This window comes from Plectropomus leopardus, chromosome 17 (genome assembly GCF_026936395.1).
Source record: "Plectropomus leopardus strain MGB_pleo_1.0 chromosome 17, ASM2693639v1, whole genome shotgun sequence".
Taxonomy (NCBI): Eukaryota; Metazoa; Chordata; class Actinopteri; order Perciformes; family Serranidae; genus Plectropomus; species Plectropomus leopardus.
Window position 1 is genome coordinate 17,553,850 of NC_142192.1, and position 19,713 is coordinate 17,573,562.

At 39.4% G+C, this 19,713-nt stretch overlaps 1 protein-coding gene across 5 annotated transcripts in view; it reads left to right on the forward strand.

Moving 5' to 3' along the window:
- col16a1 (collagen, type XVI, alpha 1) overlaps nucleotides 1-19,713 on the forward strand; it is a 176,917-nt gene that overhangs the window by 101,905 nt on the left and 55,299 nt on the right. For 4 of the 5 annotated variants that reach the window (XM_088090134.1, XM_088090133.1, XM_088090136.1 and 1 more), the window contains 27 exons: nucleotides 321-356; nucleotides 622-750; nucleotides 1,045-1,089; nucleotides 1,450-1,485; nucleotides 1,576-1,629; nucleotides 1,772-1,822; nucleotides 1,909-2,061; nucleotides 4,668-4,703; nucleotides 5,822-5,929; nucleotides 6,313-6,435; nucleotides 6,575-6,628; nucleotides 6,718-6,759; nucleotides 7,573-7,608; nucleotides 7,691-7,744; nucleotides 7,841-7,909; nucleotides 8,003-8,056; nucleotides 8,474-8,500; nucleotides 9,457-9,504; nucleotides 9,825-9,869; nucleotides 10,001-10,072; nucleotides 10,766-10,819; nucleotides 15,505-15,558; nucleotides 15,708-15,827; nucleotides 15,947-15,988; nucleotides 16,088-16,153; nucleotides 16,295-16,339; nucleotides 17,400-17,444. In XM_088090134.1, the coding sequence (XP_087946260.1) occupies nucleotides 321-356; nucleotides 622-750; nucleotides 1,045-1,089; nucleotides 1,450-1,485; nucleotides 1,576-1,629; nucleotides 1,772-1,822; nucleotides 1,909-2,061; nucleotides 4,668-4,703; nucleotides 5,822-5,929; nucleotides 6,313-6,435; nucleotides 6,575-6,628; nucleotides 6,718-6,759; nucleotides 7,573-7,608; nucleotides 7,691-7,744; nucleotides 7,841-7,909; nucleotides 8,003-8,056; nucleotides 8,474-8,500; nucleotides 9,457-9,504; nucleotides 9,825-9,869; nucleotides 10,001-10,072; nucleotides 10,766-10,819; nucleotides 15,505-15,558; nucleotides 15,708-15,827; nucleotides 15,947-15,988; nucleotides 16,088-16,153; nucleotides 16,295-16,339; nucleotides 17,400-17,444 (1,698 nt within the window). The remainder of the gene's footprint in view (nucleotides 1-320; nucleotides 357-621; nucleotides 751-1,044; nucleotides 1,090-1,449; nucleotides 1,486-1,575; nucleotides 1,630-1,771; nucleotides 1,823-1,908; nucleotides 2,062-4,667; nucleotides 4,704-5,821; nucleotides 5,930-6,312; nucleotides 6,436-6,574; nucleotides 6,629-6,717; nucleotides 6,760-7,572; nucleotides 7,609-7,690; nucleotides 7,745-7,840; nucleotides 7,910-8,002; nucleotides 8,057-8,473; nucleotides 8,501-9,456; nucleotides 9,505-9,824; nucleotides 9,870-10,000; nucleotides 10,073-10,765; nucleotides 10,820-15,504; nucleotides 15,559-15,707; nucleotides 15,828-15,946; nucleotides 15,989-16,087; nucleotides 16,154-16,294; nucleotides 16,340-17,399; nucleotides 17,445-19,713) is intronic. The other variant, XM_088090137.1, reaches the window with a different exon arrangement.

A 19,713-nucleotide genomic window follows, 5' to 3' on the forward strand; every position in this document is an offset into this window, starting at 1 on the left:
CTCCATGGTATGAAGTATTATTATTGTCCACAAATGTGGATTTTAAGAGTAAAATCACAATACATACAAGAAATAACACAACGTACAAAGCACAGACAACAATAACGGACATGGTTCCGGTGCAAATGATGGTAAGGAATTTAGCAAATTATATATGCATATGTGCATTAATACCAACCTACTCCATACTCACAAATCTGCCCTATTGTATCACTGTATGCTTCAGGTGCCATGTCAAGACACGAAACAGACACATTCAACAGAGCGAGTTGAGACTTATTTGCCTTCTTGGATGTCTGTGTTTTTGTGTGTTTTGGCAGGGGGAACAAGGAACAGGTGGTGTCAAAGGAGAAAAGGTCAGTTTTTATGAGGCTTGAGGTCAAACGATTTCTTGTTTAGACTACTTTGTTCAGCTGTAAGCTAGATAGAGTTCTCTAGTTAGTGAACTTCACATTGTATGGCTCGTGTGACATTTTTTTTTGTGGCGGATTAGTTGCACCTGTTTTGGAGCACCAGAAAGTTTCAAATGCCTTTAATTTGGTGTTATTTAATAGAATCCTTACATGGATAATTATTTGGAGATGATCTCTGACCCAGCTCTGATCTGTCAATGTGCTTTAGGGTGAGCCGTGCTCTGTGTGCCCCACTCTTGGAGATTTGACCCCTAACCTCGTCCCAGGTGGCCAGCCCCAAATCCTGCAACAGAAGGGCAAGAAGGGGGATCCCGGAATCGGACAGAAAGGAGAGCAAGTAAGTCTGTTCAAGTAGGGATGATTGTGAATCTAGTGCTAAATGAAAAGCAGGACTCATTAAACACAATCAAGGTGAAAACCATAACAAAAAGTTTTATGTTATTATTGTTGGAGGACTTTGGTATATCTGAAAAGAAACAATGATATATAGTGTAACACCCATGTTAGAAGTAAACTGATTGGGTAGTTATTTTTATGATTTTGCTCACGTCAGTGTGTTTGCTCGCATGTGTGAACAGTGATAAGCACCTTCATTAAAATGATGTATTGTTCACTTTTTCCTGCTCCACAGGGGGAGCCAGGAAATGCGGGATCACCTGGTCTTAGAGGAGAGAAGGTAAGTAACATAAAAAGAAACAGCGCTGAGAGTCGGTGACCTCGACAGCACACTAGGCTTACATAAGATGAACTCACTCAGTAGATTGCAGAATGGGGCTCCTAATAGACTTTACGAGGAAGATCATCACAGCAGTGTGCTAATTTTAGGGCCCAAAACTGTTCGCCATAGGGTTTTTACTCAGCAGGGAACCTATTAGTGGAAAGCTCAGGTAGTGAAAAACCAAAATCATTTGACATGGCTGCCTGTAGGGTGCACCTTACTATAAAATGTGAATTACCAATTTAAAAGACCCATCCATTTTTATCAATTTGTGAAATTCAGATGCTGCAGTGATTTTCTTTTTAAACCTGTCTGCAGGGTAGCGCAGGCAGCAAAGGAGCTGATGGTAAGCCGGTAAGTTCAGATTCAGTTATTTGAAACAGAACGCCTCACTTCACATCCTGAGTCAGTGATGGTGTTAAATGAAATGTGTCCGTGTGACAGGGAAAGCCAGGACCAAGGGGACCCGGTGGCAAGGATGGACAGAGAGGCTTAAAGGTAAGAGAACTCAAAAAAGCTTTCATTTTAGCTTCATTGTTTCCAGACTAAGAAAGTTCTGGTGTTATTGTTTGCAGTGATGTTATTTCTGTTTTCACAATAAAGCCATGCAACTTTAATATTCTTTTTTATCTTTTGACAGGGAGAACAAGGCCTGCCTGGTCTTGGTCTTCCTGGCCTTAAAGGAGAGAGGGTAAGTATTAACATATGTATTGCTTTTACATCCTTTATCTTGATTTTCAAACAAACTAACCCTCCTGACTCTCTGCCTTTCCTCAGGGCGAGTGCGGACTGTGCCAGCCAGCTGAGGTTGGTAGTGGACCTGCCAGCATTAAAATGCCTGAAGGATCAAAAGGCGAGCGAGGCGAGCAAGGTGAACCAGGCCTTCCAGGACCACCAGGACCTCCTGGTCTCGGAGCTGAAGGGAAACAGGTACAATTGCTCTGTAAAAAAAAAAAGATGGCCAGCAGCAACAAGAAAATCTTGAAATTAAATCAAATTTAAATTAAATCTATACTACACAGGCAGCTTTTTGGAATTAGGACTTAGTTTATCTTATACACCTTTCCACCAAAATTAGCATGCATATGCAGGATTTTTTAAAAAGGGGTGAACCCGCATAATATGTCTTCTGGGTCCTTCCCCATTGCCAGTAGTCCAGAGCTGAGTACACAGGGCTGCAGCAGATGAGTATGCCTTCCTGTGTGTGTGTGTGTGTCTGTGTGTGTGTGTCACATTCCATGTCACAGACAGGCCAAAAAACATGTTTGTAAATAGTAGAAAGCAACATGGAGTCCTGTGAAAATGACTACTGCAGAGACATTTGACCTGGGTGTGAATGCTGATTATAACCTTTCCCATTAGGATGTAAGCGGATGTTAGCGGGTTTTTTGTGTAGTTGGAAAGGGGCTTTAAGTTCTTTAAATCTGCTGTAAAGATCCAGTGTGTAGGATTTAGGGACATCTAGGGTCACTGTCAGAGATGTTTTTATATTCATAACTATGTTTTCACTAGTGTATAATCACTTGAAACTAAGAATTGCTGTTTTCATTACCTTGCAATGAAACGTTTGTATCTACAGTACATCTGAAGTGAGTCCTCTTCTGTGGAATCTGCCATGTTTCTATAGTAGCCCAGAGTAGACAAATCAAACACTGGCTCTAGACAGGACCATTCCCGTGTTTGTGTCGGCCAGTGAAGTTCTCTTACACGCTTGGCACATTAGTGAAGTTTCAGTTCTGAAACCTCACCGCTAAATGCCGCTAAATCCCACACACCAGACCTTTGAGTGGTGCCACGCTGCCTTGCCCATAATGAAAGCAAACCAATGAGGCTGATCAAATGGGCTAGAAAAGTCACAGATGCTATACTTGGGCACACAACACTGCATACTACAAACACAAAGGGATACAGTTGTCAGATGAGGAAAGGTCAAGGCATCTTAATACTTTCTTGGTCCCTCCTCTAGAGGGCAGTATGATGCTCTCTGAGCACCGACAGCCCAGAGTAAAAGAGCCAAGGACTCTTTAATCCCTGCTTCTTAAAAATGACAAGAAATTGTTTTGGTATATTACCACCACTTTTTTTATTGTCCTTTGTGTTATTACATACTATGCCACTGTGCCTTTATTGCATTTTATTGTTTATTGTACTCATGACTGTGCCTTATCTCTTTTAAACCCGAAGGAAAGTGAACATAGAACAGTACTGTTGATTAAAACCAAGCTCCTGTAGAAGTAGAAGCATTTTTTGATAATCCTTTGACAGTTTAATTAGAGATAGAGTTGGTAACTTTTATTAAAAAAAACCCAAACTTGTCATATTTGACAGAACTGTCACAGTATTCACACAGCACTAAATGAGACAGATAATCTGTGATAAAAATCATATTCCTCTGCCTACTCTTTTGCATAGTAGCGCTTCTAACGGCATCACTGCACATGTATGAAAGCAACCAACCAGAGCCGAGGAGTCTTTAACACAACTGTCAATCATGTCGAACGCTGCCTGTGAACTGCAGTCAAACTGTAAACAGCGCTTATCAAAAGTGAATCAAGATTGCTGCTGCAGAAAATATTTTGCCTCAAATGTTTTCATAAACCTTTTGGTGTTCTGTTTTGCTATAAGATAAGAAAGTTTGCTCAGGCTTTTGTCTGCTGTCTCCAAGATGGCTCCTGTGTTAGAGACTTTCTCATTGTACAGCTAAACAGTACACTAAAATATGTTTCTGAAAACATTTGAGGTGAGAAATAGGCAATACAATTACAGAATCTTGAATCATATTTAATCAAACTGCCTAGTTTTACAGTTTGGCTGCACACAAGAAGTGACTGATATGACTGACAGCTGTGTTAGAGACTCCTTGGCTCTGATCAGTTGTTTTTGGTGAGCCATGATGGATTCTAGAGAATGCCATTATAAGCAGTTTGAAGAGAAGGGACATTACTTTTTTTTTCACAGACAATCTGTCTCATGTACTTCTCTTAGAGTATAGTGAAAGTTTCAGTAAATATGTTGCAAAGTTGTTTTCATTAAAGTTACCAACTGTAGCTTTAAATTGAACCCTGCAAGCACCACCACTGTCTTTATCGGAATTAATGATAGACATTAAATCATACAAATTCCATAAAACCAAAGCAGCTTTTTGCTATCCTATTTTATTACCACGGTAAAAGAGATTAAGCAGCACCTGGTTGAGCAAAAAAGAAAAAAAAGTGAGATGCTGAAAGATTTCAGCCCAAGGGGGAATCAGCCATGATGCTTATTGTACAAATAGGATATGCAGGGATTCTCCTCTTACCGCGGAATTGTTACTAAGTGTAATAAATCTCTGTTGGCTTCTGTCACCCCTCCCAATTACATGCCGTGTGACTCTGCAGTTAGCTTTATGTCAACAGTTTTTTTTTTACCTGAATGGATAGAGGCTTGCACTATACTTGCAGATGACTACACATGTTTGAGATTGTGAATGTGTGTGCATGCTCTGCGTAACATGTATCTGTGTGCATCTGCATATTACTTTCTATTTGCTTATACAGGGCCCACCAGGATTTACTGGTGCAAAAGGAGAAAAGGTAAGTTTCCTGCTAAAATTTCTAATAGATTTAGCATATAAAAAGCTGCTGAAATATGTATTACCACACACTCTATCGCATCAATGACCCACATACAAGAGCCTTGATGTCAGCTGAGACATAAAAACTAATCAGTGTCTCTTGGGCATTCTGCATGGTTTTTAAATAACTTGTACCCACAATACACATAACAGACCACCTTAAATAACCTACTGGATAACCTGGAGATATTAGACTATTTGGAGTCACTGGTTCCCCTTAGAGACGGTGTCAGACTTTCTTTGCTAATTTGACATCTACTGGGACCAAGGATGTCTCCAGGAAAATCACCCCACACAGTATAGTATAATATTTCAAGGGAGCACAGGCACTCTGTTTTATTTCAGGTCACCAAATCTGTCTTTTGGAACATTCACAGCACTTTACTCAGTAAAAAACTAGGAAATAAATCTGCCATCAACCGAGACAGGCTGCTTTAAATTACCTTGAAGCACTCCCACAATCACTTTGCTTGGACTTCAAAGCAGAGCCAGACGGACAGAAGATTCTCAAGGCTAATACCATTATCAGTGTTTGACAGTTAAATAAATCTCATAATAAAACACAGGAACTCAAATCATCCAATTAGAATAAAAAATAATGCTTTAACTCTGTAACAGAACAGATTGCAGAGGGAAATTGATGGTACCCTGTGGAGTTTTCTTATGAACAAAGAAAAGTCATGTTTACATTCAGTGTTTCTCACAAACTATTCTTTTCTCATAAAACATTTGCAAAGCTAATATTTTGAATATTTTAAAGAATTCTGCATAACTTACATCCTTGCTTACGTGCTTACGGGCTTCTCATCAACTGACTTTTAGGTACATTGCTCTGTTTTCTGGCACATCACCAATTGATGACCAGTTGACTATTGTGCAACAAATACTGTAGCATCCTTTTGCATGCACAAAAAAAAACACACACACAAAAAAAATGGGGAACCACTGGTAAAAACATTTCCCCTTCAGACTACTAGTGGTGAAAACCTCTACATGCTACTTTAATGTAAGCACCATAAAAGCCACAGTGCATGGAGTTGACTGTAAGGGCCTCTTATCATGTTTCAATGTTACTAGGGTGATGAAGGAGCTCAAGGAGAAAAGGGACTGGATGGAGAACCTGGAGCCCCAGGACTACCAGGAGAGCCTGGTCGGGATGGACTAATGGGCTTTAAGGGAGAGAAGGTACAGAGTTCCCAAACTGTTGAGTCAGATCAACTTTGCGGCACCTTTTTTAGCATCTGCTGTTGATTTGATACTAATATTTATTGGATTGATTGTAAGGGGGTCAAAGTATAAAGTAGCTGCTATGTTTTCTGCACATGATATATGACAGAGATCTACTTAATCTTTTTGAGTTTGTATGGATCTGGCTTTGGTCTTTCTGTCCATGGAGACATCAAATTTCAAATGAGATGTTCTTGTTACTCATGTGGACAAATGATAGTTGCTGGTGGTTGAAATGGACACTGATTGTCTACATGGGGGAACTATCTCGCTGTATTTTCAAGCTCATGTTTGATTGTTCTAAAAGGCAATCGTGATTGGACTTTGTTGTGTTTTCCCAGGGTGATGCTTGTAGCAGCTGTCCTTCCATTAGCACTGCAGTGGGTGATGGTATAGCTGTGCCGGGCCCCAAAGGAGAGAGAGGAGACACTGGTCCTGCAGGGGAAGGGAAGCCTGGCAGAAATGTGAGGGAATTATGTTTTATTTTTATAATATGTATTATATACATATTATTATGTATGTATTAATACATACATAATTAGTACTTCTGGCTCTTTAAACTGGAAAAATTGCTGATCATCATAGTGCATGTTTTCTCTTTAGGGAAAACCAGGATTACCCGGTGTGCAGGGGCCTGCAGGTCCCAAAGGAAAGAAGGTGTGAATATCCATTTTGTATTAACATGTTTATAAACACATGCAAAGGATTAACAGATTCTAATCCATGTTGTTTTGTGGCCCCTGTAGGGAGAAGCTGGAGATGCAGGAATTGGCCTTCCAGGACCACAAGTAAGACTAATGTGTCCACATCTGGTGTTTTATTTGGACAGCTGATGCACTTTTGTCATACATCACATCACACAGCTTCTAGGTTGATGTAGTCCTGCTGTTATCTCAGTAATGAACACCATATCCCTCCATGATATCAGCATTTTTTTCTGCCTCTTAGATCTTACAGTAAATTTATTATCACATCTAAAAATAATCCTGGGCCATTCTCTTTCAAATCCCTTGCTTCACTGCTTTGTTGACATAGGGAAGCCGGTCCTTCGCTACTGCTCCACTGGGAAACATCTCTTGCCCAAATCATCACTATGTGTTTCCATCCTACCCAATGCTGTTTTAAATGATGACCTGCAGCCTTTGCACAATGAGTTTCTCTTCTGGAAAGAGGTTTTTTTTAGTCCCAAAGTATAAAACAAAGCACTATAAAAACAGGTTTGTTCCAGTTGCCATCACAGCGGTGAACAAGCTGTTGGAAAATTACACAAAATTTCACATTGCACAAGACCTTTTTAGAGCCTGTATTTATTATTTATTTATTCATAGTTTTTATATTGTTTTTATTTTAGGGTTTGGTTTTACAGTTTAGTGTTTTTATTGGTATTTTTTTACATATTTAACATTTTGATTAGCGGTGGGGCACTTACATCGTTTTATCTTTTATCTTCTTGTCATTTTTATCCTGTATGTTGTCTGTGGTGTCTGTAACTGTGTTAATGGACGCCTTGCACTTCATACTGCAAACCAAATCTACCTACAGGTACAAGTAAAGTAACCTGAGCCTGACTTTTTCTTATGTCTTTTTTATTTATGTCATAGGGTGAAGAGGGGCCAAGAGGGCTCCCTGGACTTGTAGTAAGTTTTTCTCATGTCCCTAATGTCCTACTTTCTTACACTACGTTCTCATATTCTGGCCTAATCTGTGTGTTTTGTACAGGGACCACCTGGAGCCAGAGGAGAGGCAGGCCCTCTTGGCCCTGCAGGGGAAAAAGTGAGAAACCTTGTTAATGTTGTAATATGCAATCAAATGCACCTAATTTTGTTTTAAACAGTAAAACCACACGACTCACACTGTTTTTGTTCATAGGGCTCCAGAGGAGAAATTGGGCCTCCAGGACCCCAGGGACCTGAGGGCATTGGAGTAGCAGGGCCCCCAGTAGGACATAAATGCATCTTTTTGCATGTGCATATAGGCATGTCATGTAATGTCATGTTTTTACTGTTTCTTATTTGCTTTGCTCACACACAGGGTAGAGATGCAGTCCCCGGGCAAAAAGGAGAGCGAGGAGCTGATGGCAGACCTGTGAGCTGTCTTGTTACTTTATTGTCTAAAGTGTTTCATATTGCATGTTTTTTGTGCATTTGCATCAATAAATGGAGGAGATGTTAAAGAAATTTAAGTAGATAACTTGAGTTGTTGCATCAGTGTTAGCGTCTGTTCAGAGTTTTAATTTTCTTTGAGCTTCTTTGGGAATTGTCCTTGATTTAGGCATCATTTGTAACCAAGGATGTCTGCCTCGATCCATAACAGAGGCAATGTCTGCTCCCATCTCATCCTCTGTCCCCTGATCTACACTCAGCTCACTGCCCTGCGAGCTTTCTTCTGGAACAACAAAGCAAGAGTAACTAAGTGTTTGTGTGTGTGTGTGTGTGTGTGTGTGTGTGTGTGTGTGTGTGTGTGTGTGTGTGTGTGTGTGCGTGCTGTCTCCTTCTTTTGCAGGGACTTGATGGAGCTAAGGGGGACAAGGTAAGTCTACCGTTTTGTTTGGATGAAGGGATCTAGAGGGGTTTGAATATAAGGGGGTGGAACAGATGGTAATCGCAAGAGATGGTTCAACACCCCCCTCCCCTCATCTCACACACACACACACACACATATACATGCACTAAGACACACATGCACACACCTGCCTCGGGCCACAGATAGAGTAGCAGCGGAGGTGATGAGTGTACTGTTGCTGGCAGACAAGAGGAGTTTCAGGGCCGTAAGAGAGAAAGTGTGTGAGACTATTAATTACGGCATTCATCAGAGCCACCAGTCCAGACTGTCACTGAGAGGGTGGAAGAGATGAAGAAGCGGTGGAGGCAGTGCTTAAGGGTCGGGAGGGGTATGAGATGTGGGACAGGAGCCCACAGTTAAAGAGGAAAAAGCCGAGAAAGTAAATGTGTGAATAAAGGTAAGATTTTGCAGAGGATTCAGCATCTTTATTCAATGTATTCATACAGAGTCTGACACTATCCTGGAGAGCTCATATAGAGTTTAAGAACCTGACTTAGATGTTACAGTAAAGCAGAAATGGCAGGCTTGTAATTGGAGATACCATATAAGCCCCTTGTATTAAAGATATAAGGTGATTTGCAACTTACGTTGCATCATAGCACAATATATTCATTGCATTTTTGCACTTCATTAAGGTTTTAATTCATGTAATGCAGTGCTTTTAAGTTCACAAAGTGCTCTAAAAATGTTCATAGCATTTCACCCCCTGCAGTTTTGAATGTCTTTGTGATGCATAAAATTTCAGGGTTTAGCAAAACTGCACAGAAGAGGTCCTAAAAGCTCAAAGACTTCTGATTTTCTTACAGCAAGAACAAGAGTTTTAATGTTGAATGAGGAGGCGAGTTTTGCAGCCTGTGCTTAAAATTTTGCAAAGAGTTTCACTTCAGCCTTTTTTATGGGTCTTTTTTTGATGTATATTTCAGGGAGAGTGCAACTGCCTAAACCCAGTCCACACGGGCATAGGCGGACCTGTGAGTATACTCTTGCAAACACACACATACACACTGAAATAAATATGTAGATGTACGATTAATTTAATCTAGAGAATCGTTGCCACACAACAGGAGTCTGAATACACATTGATTTTTTTTAAATTTAAATCTCAGGGGGTTTATTATGACTCCACAGGGGGCATGTTGAGAAAAATGTGCGTTCCTGCTCAGTTATTTCCCCTCTGCATCTCCCTTTGATGTGACATTTGTTGTATTATTCTTAACTTGACAATGTGTACTTTCTGTATGTTTTGCAAACACCAGCGCTACTCTGACTCTTGACTACTTTTGCCTTCCAGGGAGCTCCAGGAACTGCAATAAACATGTGGCAGCCCGGGCCTCAGGTCTGTCAGCCAGCAGTCCTAAATCATAACTTAAGCTATGTTTGCAAGATTTGTTTCTGTCGTTTGTTGTCAGTATTTTTTTGATTATGAATGTGTGACGCCAATTGCAACCATGCCTTTGTGTGTTTTAGGGCCCGCCAGGACCACCTGGCCCACCTGGGCCACCTGGGCCTCAAGGTGTTACTGGAAACCAAGGACCACAGGTAAGACAAAGGGGCAGTAGGATGGTGGGGGGGGTCTCCCTATAGTTCAGCCTGGATTAAACTACAAGCTACTTGATGTAGGCTTTCAGCTTTGGCAACTGGGGTACTTAAAAAAGTCAGTGCTTTGACATGCTTTGCAACATGATGGGAAATAAATTTCATGATATGCATGTAGGAAATGGAGCAACATTATTTAATGAATGTGTACAATAGTGTGGTTTAAAATAGACTTTGATAATCAGGTTCAAATAATAAATGCACTAACCCGTCTGGTGCTTTAAGCTTTAACCCATGTGGGGACCAGCAAGCTGTGGGAATGGGCGTCAAGACATGAACAGTTATTTGAAGGTCTAAAGTTTAAAAAAACAAAGCTAATTTGAAGTACCAGTTTGATTACGTTCTAAAGTAACTGAAGCAGACCTTCAAATAAGATGTTACTGGGATCTGTGTTGGATCTGGGAAGAGTCAAAGGTGTAAGGAGGATGTTAAAAGTGGTGATGGAGGAGGTCATGTCTTTGACAGGGGTGCATTATAGCTAAATGCAAAATTTCGCAAAGTTTTAAAGGTGTTGGCAGAAGAAGGAACAGGTTTTATCATTTTGACCCTTTGACTCTGCCTTGGCTACTGGTGGAGATGGGAGTGGCTAGCCCTTGACTGGCAACAAACCAGTTCAACCTCAGTTCCTTCTTTCAGGGTATCCCAGGAAACGACGGGTTACAGGGGGAACCGGGTTTGCCTGGATACATCGTAAGTAAAATTAGAGAGAAAAGGAGGAGAGGCGGCTCTTATATACTGATTTAAGATCTGGGGCCTTATGCACTAATGATGCAAGAGCATAAAATGTGTCAGAAATTGGTATTTTTAAATAAGAAGCTACCATGCTTTCATGGGGGCTTTATCTGATTTGAGAACTCAATTTTGTGAGGTCACAAATGATTCATTTAAGGAAGCCTTGGTAATACAAGGTTGTGGGATCACAAATTTGACCCCATAAATTTAAACACAATTCCAGCTAATAAAAACTATGGTTGTACTATATTTAGACACTTTTTTAAAAATAGTGATGTTATTGTATCATGATTAAAGTGTTCAATTCTAAACACTGAGCACATGCTGTTGTTGTACTGTTCAAAGATGCTACTGATGCCAGACAGGTACAGAGCAAGTTTGATTTATGTCGCACAATATTAAAAAGAGTATGTTTATATCTTTTTATGAATAAATGTGGGAGTGGATATAAGGCTTGTGCATATGCCAATATTTTTCATTGTGACCGATTTATAACTTGAAACATGCAAAAATTTGGCAAACAATACAGAGGTTTAGCCTGTTGTGGCCTCAGATCTGTTTGTAACTTCAAAAGTTGTGTTCTTGTGGACAAAGTTAGTTTACTTAGAGAAAGTGCAAGGACAACATCAAAGTGGTGAAATGAGGTGGAGTGTTGTGAAGTTATATGTGGATTTTTACTGTATAGCGTGTCAGTTTTGTTTCTTTCAAGTCTGCTGATGGCTTAATTTCATTAAAGGAACATCGATGCTGATCTTCAGCCAGCACTCAAGGGGAATTTCACCTTCAACATGGGAATTAAAGTAGTAGTTTAATGGAGGAAAGGGAGGTACCTGAATCAGTAGATCACTCTGGGGGGATGTATGAATTGATTGTATAGAAACTCTCTGCAGAAAGCTGTTGATTGATCACATATTAATCAAAACTTGTATTGCTAAAATGACTTGAACAATAAGCTGTTTTCTCATTTGAACTGCGGAAAATGTCTAGAGAATCAGGAGCTGCCCTTTTGCACATGTAGCACACAACAGACTCATTCTCAGCTACTTGATGGGTATTTTGGTAACAAACAACAGTCTCTTGCCGTTCCTTGAAATTGTCTTACATATTTGGTGTTGGCACTTATTGACAGAAGTTCCTAAATTCAGGAACCCTTTGACCTCACCCTTGGATGTTTTTATTCTTCCTGTTTTGTGCCAGCTGCATAATAGAAACATCATCAACACGCCCTATTGCTTGCTGTGAATTCTCAAAACAATGACTTTCTTTATTCTCATATGGGTTCAGTTGGACAGACTTTGTACCAGGGAGCTAGCAGGGTAAATTCCCTTTAATATCTCGTTCAACTGGTTTGGACATTTGCGTTCTATAGTTTCCCCTGGTGATGTCTAGATAAGTTCAGGGTTGCAGTACATGTGTTATGAGGAATTTTAAGTCATTATCTGTATACTGAAATGCATACATGGGCCATGGTTGAACTTGAGAGATTGAATAAAATTTTATGGAGTTGTAGGGTAAGCTCTGACCTATTGCAGAATTGCTAAGTACTAAGTACCTTCTTCAAGAAGTTTGACTATAGTGGAAGAGTTGCAACCTTTTGCCCTCCATTTCCTCACGTGCACACACAAGTCCAGAGTTAGTTTGGTCTTACTGTTGGTAGGAAAAACAACTAATGTCTCTTTTCTTCCATAGTTCTGCAGGTATTACATCACTCAAAGTGGCAGTGTACTGTAGCTTTCAAAAGCCGCATAAATTGCTTTGTCTTTGAAATATAACAGCATGTCACTCAGAGAACTCACAGTTAGCAATTTGCACTTCCCTTTAAGTGTTGCAGAAGTGAACATAGCACAGCAACATATAATTACAGAGAATCTTCTTTTTGACTAAGTCTGTTAATGCACAAACCCTTGTACCCATAAAACAGCCAGTAGCACACAGCATAAAATAGTCTATCAAGATAATGGCTTCGGTTTGAAACATGTAAAATGGGTTTGTAATGACTTTGAAACCAGGCCAGGTGCTATTGACAGACTCTCAGTGGAAGCGGTCCCACTGGTTTGATAGCAAGCAGACTGCCTTTCACAGTAAATGTGATTGGGCCTGAGTGAGCTGTTTTATTTCAGAATTCGGTATGAACAGGAAGTGTTACTCAATTGTGGCATTTTTCTGTTTTGTTCTGACTTTTTTATGTTTACTTGCACATACCCAGCATGTGTGTTTGTTTATATGTGAGACAGAGCCATTTTGGTGCCATTTTCCTCTCTGAATTTAAAACATTTTTGACTTGAGGTGTTGACAGACTAAAATTATAGCTTCACAGCCATAAGTTCAAATGGCAACTGAAGGTTTGTTTTTCTGGTGTAGATCTGCCATTGTTTTATTCAAGTAGGTCATCTTTGTCACATCTGTCCATCTCTTTGCAAGAGTGAAACATGAACATGTGAACATCTCTGACTTTCAGTTGGCAACTGTTTTATTTGGGGCCATAAAGTCTCATAAAAATGTTTTTGGGTGAAATCTTTCAAACCAAAACATGTAGGCCATTGCAATTTCACAACTTTCTCATAAGTTGGTTATTAACAAAAAAAATCATACAATTGGTGTTTTACTAGTGGTATTTTGAAAACTAAAGCCCAGGTTTATGGGATGCACTATAAATAGTTTTGTTATTGCAGAGTAAAGCCTAAAAAGAAGTAAGTTCTGAAATGAACAGGCCTCTTGGATGAGGGGTGAAATGTTGTCAATTCTACAACCTCAGCATTTTGTCTTGGCGTTGTACTGAATGAGATGGTCCACAGATATACTGCTTGGAGAGGTTGTGACACTTTGTACCTTTTTTTTGGAAAGTGAGGTGGTCTCCATCTTTTGTTTGAATTCAAAAACTTTTTGACAGACTCAGAAAATTGCAATATAACCACTGGGTGCCACTGTATAACTATTTTTGCCATTTCTTCCATCTGAATGTGCCATCCTATCTTGGTTAGCATTAGCATGTAGCATTTTGACTGGTACCAAGCATAGTTTGTATAAAAGAAGGAGACATAGTGGACATGTGACATCACATATTTGTTTGCGGACTCTTGTTTTGAAGCCTTGAGTTTGGCATTTTGGCGGTCGTTATCTTGTTTTTGATTTTTTTTAGCCAGACGTGACCATATTTTGATGAGACAGTGGAGCTGTAGAAGAGCAAGGGGTTGATCTTTCTGAGAATCAGAACCGTAAAACCCGCAAATGGATTAGTGTTTCAGCACCTCTGGTTCCCTCATCTCAAAAGTCGATGTTTTTTTTTTTGTTTAGAAGCCTGAAATACAGTCTGTGGTTAACAAAAGCTTTAAAGACTCTCATGTTTTGCTTTATTAGATAAAATACATCAGTAAATACCCCACTAGTGATCTTTGAAGCTTTTATGTGTCTTATGCTAACAAGTGACTAGATGAGACTACAGAACCTCATCACGCCGCAGCCTGCCAAACACGGCTTTACTGTCTTTTAGAGGCAGTGATGCGTTTAGGCTTCAAAAATCCTAGAAGTGGTGTTCATCAGTGAGTATTATCTTGCTGAACAAATTGTGTAAAAATCACATTTAACACGGAGCTTATTTTCTGCAACGATGCAAAATCCAATGGCAAAATCCCATAGGCGTTTTGACAATGGAACCAGGACAATGTTAACCCACAGAAAATGTTGGCCCACAGAAAAACGTCATCCCGGGGGCAGTCTATGCACACCTAGCTATACTGGGAACCTTACAAACATGTAGTTATTAGGTAACATGTGTTAGCTAGCTTGGTTAGCAAGGATCATCTGTAATTCATGTTAACAGTGGTATTAATTTGGGTGCTAATTTTGGCTAGCATTAAACAGGCTTAAACCAAAATGTTCTTAGGTACCAGAGAAAAATGAACTGTTTAATTTTAGAACAGCTAAACATTGAGCAAGACATTTTTAGGCAACCAAACTGTTACAAATAAATTTGATGAACTGTATATGGGTCAAATTTTAAAACACAGACAATACCCCAAAAGTTCATGGCTGTTTAAATGCATACAGACATACGCCTCTGTCCTGCTTGGCTGGTTGCAGTGGTAGCAACTTGTCAACCATATGGTTGCCTCACCCTAATGCATACCTTATCTGTTTTACTTGAAATGGGATAGTAATTTACAAAATGAACATCATGCTGAGACCATAAACTCATTAGGAAAAGTTATATGTCATTTTTATATAGACCTACAAACTAGTGGAGTCATCCCCTGTTGGCCATCAGTAAAAATGCAGGTTTGAGGTGCTATTGCATTGGCTTCCCTTTTGGATCTGGAAGCTACGTCTGCTTGTTTTGACTTTATCATACAGAAATTAAAATCCATCTTGGTGTTAATGACAGACAGTTATACAATTAGTTTGTAAAAGTAAAGTAAGTAAATGTAAAAGTTAGAAAGGTGCAGTCTAATGTCAGTTTGTTGTGCAATTGTTAAGTTGTAATAAAACTCATTGTGACGCTGTTCTTTAACTGGATTTGAAGAAAGACATTAGGGAACATTCTTAGTGTTTATCAAATGTGAAAGAATAGAGATAATTAAGGTTTACCTTAATTTTTGCATTTATTGCATATTAATTTCATCTTGGTTTCCCTGCCCCTTCTTTAGGGCATCACTGGACCACACCCACTGCCTCAAGACCCTGCTGGAGGAGATGGGGATGTAAGTTCATGAGTAAAAATGCACTTTTGGGGAATGGGAGTTTACTTTGTCCAGCTCTCTTTGTTTTTACGTGAAAACTGTTGATTGATTTGTTTGTGTATATTTATGTATTTATGTTGTGTGTTATTTTGTGTTCTACAACACAAAAGGTCTGTGATGGAGGGAACTGTTCCAGAGGAAATCCAGGGGTGCCAGGCACAACTGGTGCCCAGGTAGAAAAAGGAGACCAAGGCAAGCCTGGTGTAACTCCCTTGGACAGCTGTGACAAGGTAATACCTGTAGGGAGTTTTTTGTTTCTTTTTCTCCTTAATATAAGCAGTTATCTGTCTGACAATATACTTTGCGTTAAGGTATTATTCTGATAACTTATTATCTTGTCTGCCTCCAGTGTTTGGAGAGACTGCAGAGAGAACAGGCGACACAACCAGTGGTCAGTTAAGATCATTGTTATATTCTTGTGACTTACATAAACACATTAATGGAGATACATGTGTACATTTTCTTGTTGATGTATTTATTTTCCTTGTAGGATGACCGACCAGGATCACCTGGAATTCCTGGAATGCCTGGATCACAAGGAATAAGAGGAGAGCCAGTGAGTTTGTGACTGTGTTGTCTTGAACAGTACTGTTAATTTGATGTGAGAATGTTTGCCTTTGTCCAAGTATATATACATATTAACATTAACATGACTTTACAGAGTTTAGGATCACTTTTCTCTCTTATTTTGCTACAGGGTTTACCAGGAGATAGAGGTCCAGCTGGTATACCGGGAGGCATGGTGAGAATCAGCAACATATTTTCCTCTTGTTAAACCATCTCAGACAGGTCAACTGTAACTGCTGTAGAGCTTATTTATAGGGGAAATACCTAGATATCTCACCTTGGTGTAAGTGAAGACAGTGGCTCCTAACTGGTCCACAGGGTCCAGATTTCTCCTTACTCATTGGTTCAAGGTCCACACAGTTTAATATATTCAGCATCATACTTGTGTTTGGCCAAGTTGTCAAGCTAGTTTGCTATCCCTGTTAAGTAGTTGTATTTTATGCACTCACTGTACAGCAGGAAAGATCAACTTAAGACAAAAACTTTGTGGCCGAAATTCACTGTAATTCAAAATGAATTGTGTTGACACGCTCACGAGTCACTTGCGGTGCATTCAGAATGACCTGCGACCCACTTTTGGGCTGCGACCCACCACTGATTTACGACACATTTTACTGTTAATGACAAAACTAGAAAGCTGTAAAGATACACTCTTATCCTGAAATCCCCATCTACATCTGGAAGTGCCTACAGTTAATCCAAACAGTGGTATGTGCAGATTTCTGCCACTCTTTTTGCCACTCTCAAAACTCTGTTATCGCCCCAGAATGTTTGAAAAATATAAAGTGCTTTCTAATCATTGCCTTACATCAGTATTTCTGTGAGGAAAGAGATTTCTTTCAAAAAAAAAAATTATACGTATATATATATATATATATATATATATATATATATATATATATATAAAAACACACACACACACACTTAAGGACAGCACCATTGGGTTTTTGTCACAAAGCTGTAGATCTGAAGTGACGAGAGGAGCTTGCACTTGTCACTTCCCATGATTTCACAGAGCCCCCTTCTGGTCACAGTGAAAATGTTGTACAGTGTTGCCCAATGCACAAATCTCTTTAATAATAATTTACATTCTAGCTCTGTTGCAGTGATTCTTGTATTCACTTAATTGTCAGGTGCGAGTTCAAATCTGCTTTAACCACAGGTGTTAATTTATTTATATCAGTTGCTAAGTTAACGTTGTCTCAGGTGTCGCTATTCCTGTTTTCTGTCTGCAGGGACCTCCTGGTTTCCCAGGTCCTCAGGGCCCATCTGGTCTAGCTGTAAGTATAATTTATTGTCATTGCTTTTCTCTCTTACTTGCCATTAACCAAAAAAGGAAGAAATACTCAGATCTTTTACTTAAGTAACAATGTTAAAATACTACAGCATTTTACTGTTGTACCTGTTAAAGTGTAGCTAGTTTTGTCCAAATTGTTTACATCTTAGTGCAATGATTCTGAACCTATAGGTCAGGCCCCCTCCAAAGGAGTTTGTGAGATGATTTATTTTGCAAGGAGGAAAAAACTAAGTTCTGTTACACAAAATTGTAATCATTTTCTCTAATGTTTGCTTTTCTGTGAAATATTGGATATTTTTTTTCTTATTATGCTTCAAACTGTTATTTAAATGAAGGAGAAATCAGGGGAGAAATCAATCTTTGGCAGCTGCAAACAACTCCTATGCAAAGATTCAAAGCAACTGGTTTAATGTTTAAAGTGCCCAGAAAAAAAGTTTTCTCATGTTTATGTCCCCTAAAATGTCTGACCTTGACCATACTAACCTGTATCTGTCATGTCTGAGCACCAAAATCTGACATTCAAACGTGCCCCAGCCAAGCTAGATTAGGTACTGTATATCACCAACACAAATGCCAGTTGCTATCTTATACAGAAAACACATATTCATAGGGGAACAGACACAACACCGGGGAAAGAGACCTGCAACCTTCTATACAGAGCAGATTTGTCTTTATGGAGACAGAGAGCTAGTATTAGCATAGCAAAGGTTTTGACCGCAGACATTATAGAGTGCAGTTTTTGAATGTAAACTGGACTCTGGAGCATCCTTCCACTACCTACCATAAACCTTACCATGGGAGATGTTACTGTATGTTTCAAAAACATTAATTCAGTGTCAGCCACTGGCAATAAGCTGCAGGCTAACAAGCTAATAAACAACATAAGAAAAAATCAATGATGCCAATTAGCCTCAGCCAGTGTACAATGGATTACTTACCTGAGTTTTATTTATAAAGCTCAGTATTACAAATCACAGTTTTCCTTAAAGGGCATTATAGCATATGACACCACTCTGTCCTTGAACCCTCACAGAGGAAAAGGCAAAACTGCCCCCCCCCCAAAAACCTTTAATGGGGAAAAAAGGTAGAAACCTGGGAAAGCGCAACTGAGTAGGGATTGCTCTTCCAGGATGGACAGACATGCAATAGATGTTGTGTGTACAGAACAGATCGACATAATAAAATTAAAGTAATCAATATGACAAAATGATACATGGAAAATAGAGAGAGAGAGAGAGACAGAGAGATGTAAAGCAACAATGATCACAATAGCAATAGTAATAGAGATGTGAATATTAATAAATGTACTTTATGATACTACGTATGCTACATGCATATATGGTAGTACATGTATGTGATAATGATTATCATAGGTGTATAATATCTTAATGCACACTGCTCTTTCACCTGGCAACCTAGTGTAAGCAGCAATGGAGACAACAGAAAGCTGTGGGAGGGACATAGGCCAGATCCAAAATTTCTTAATGAGGGAGAAAGGGCAGATTTTATTTAAAAATATTATGTAGGAAAACCAGGTTTAACAAAATGTTAGTAGCGGTATTTCTTACACACTTTAAACATGTATGGAGGAGGACTATAACAATTGTTTCTTAGAAGTTATTAGATATGCTTATTTTCTTTTAATGTAGAATCTTAATTTTAAAAGTTAATACAGCTTCTAAATAAATGCAGTTAAGTAATATGTACAGTAGTGTCCCCTGAAATCTAATGAAATAAAAGTTTAAAGTAGCATTAAGTAGAAATAGTACAAACAACTCACAACAGAACAGTGCATGTGCTTAGTTACATTCCACCTCTGACTTTAATACCTTTATCTAACCTACTCTCCTCTTTCCTTTTGACTCTCTCAAATACAGATCATCTCACTTTCAAATCAAGCAGCCCTTGATTATGACATCTATGCCATCTCTCCGTGCTCCCTGCCTCTCCCCATGGCTCTTTAATGAAAGTTATTTCAGATGAGGAAACGATTTGGTTGTCTCTTTTTTCAGTTGTTCAATTATTCCCCCGTCAAAGTGATGGAGAGTGGAACTGCTGTGCAGACACAGCCCCTCCCCTTCCTCCTCCTCATACAGATTTATTGTTTTAGGAGAACAGAGATGCTAAATAGATGTGCTGTGTGAGCGCTGCATGGGATCCATTTGCGGCGTAGTAAGACTTTATAGCAGGTGTTAGCCTCTGCTGCGTGCCGTGGTGTTTCTGTTTATAGTGTTTGAGAGGGAGAGACGTGT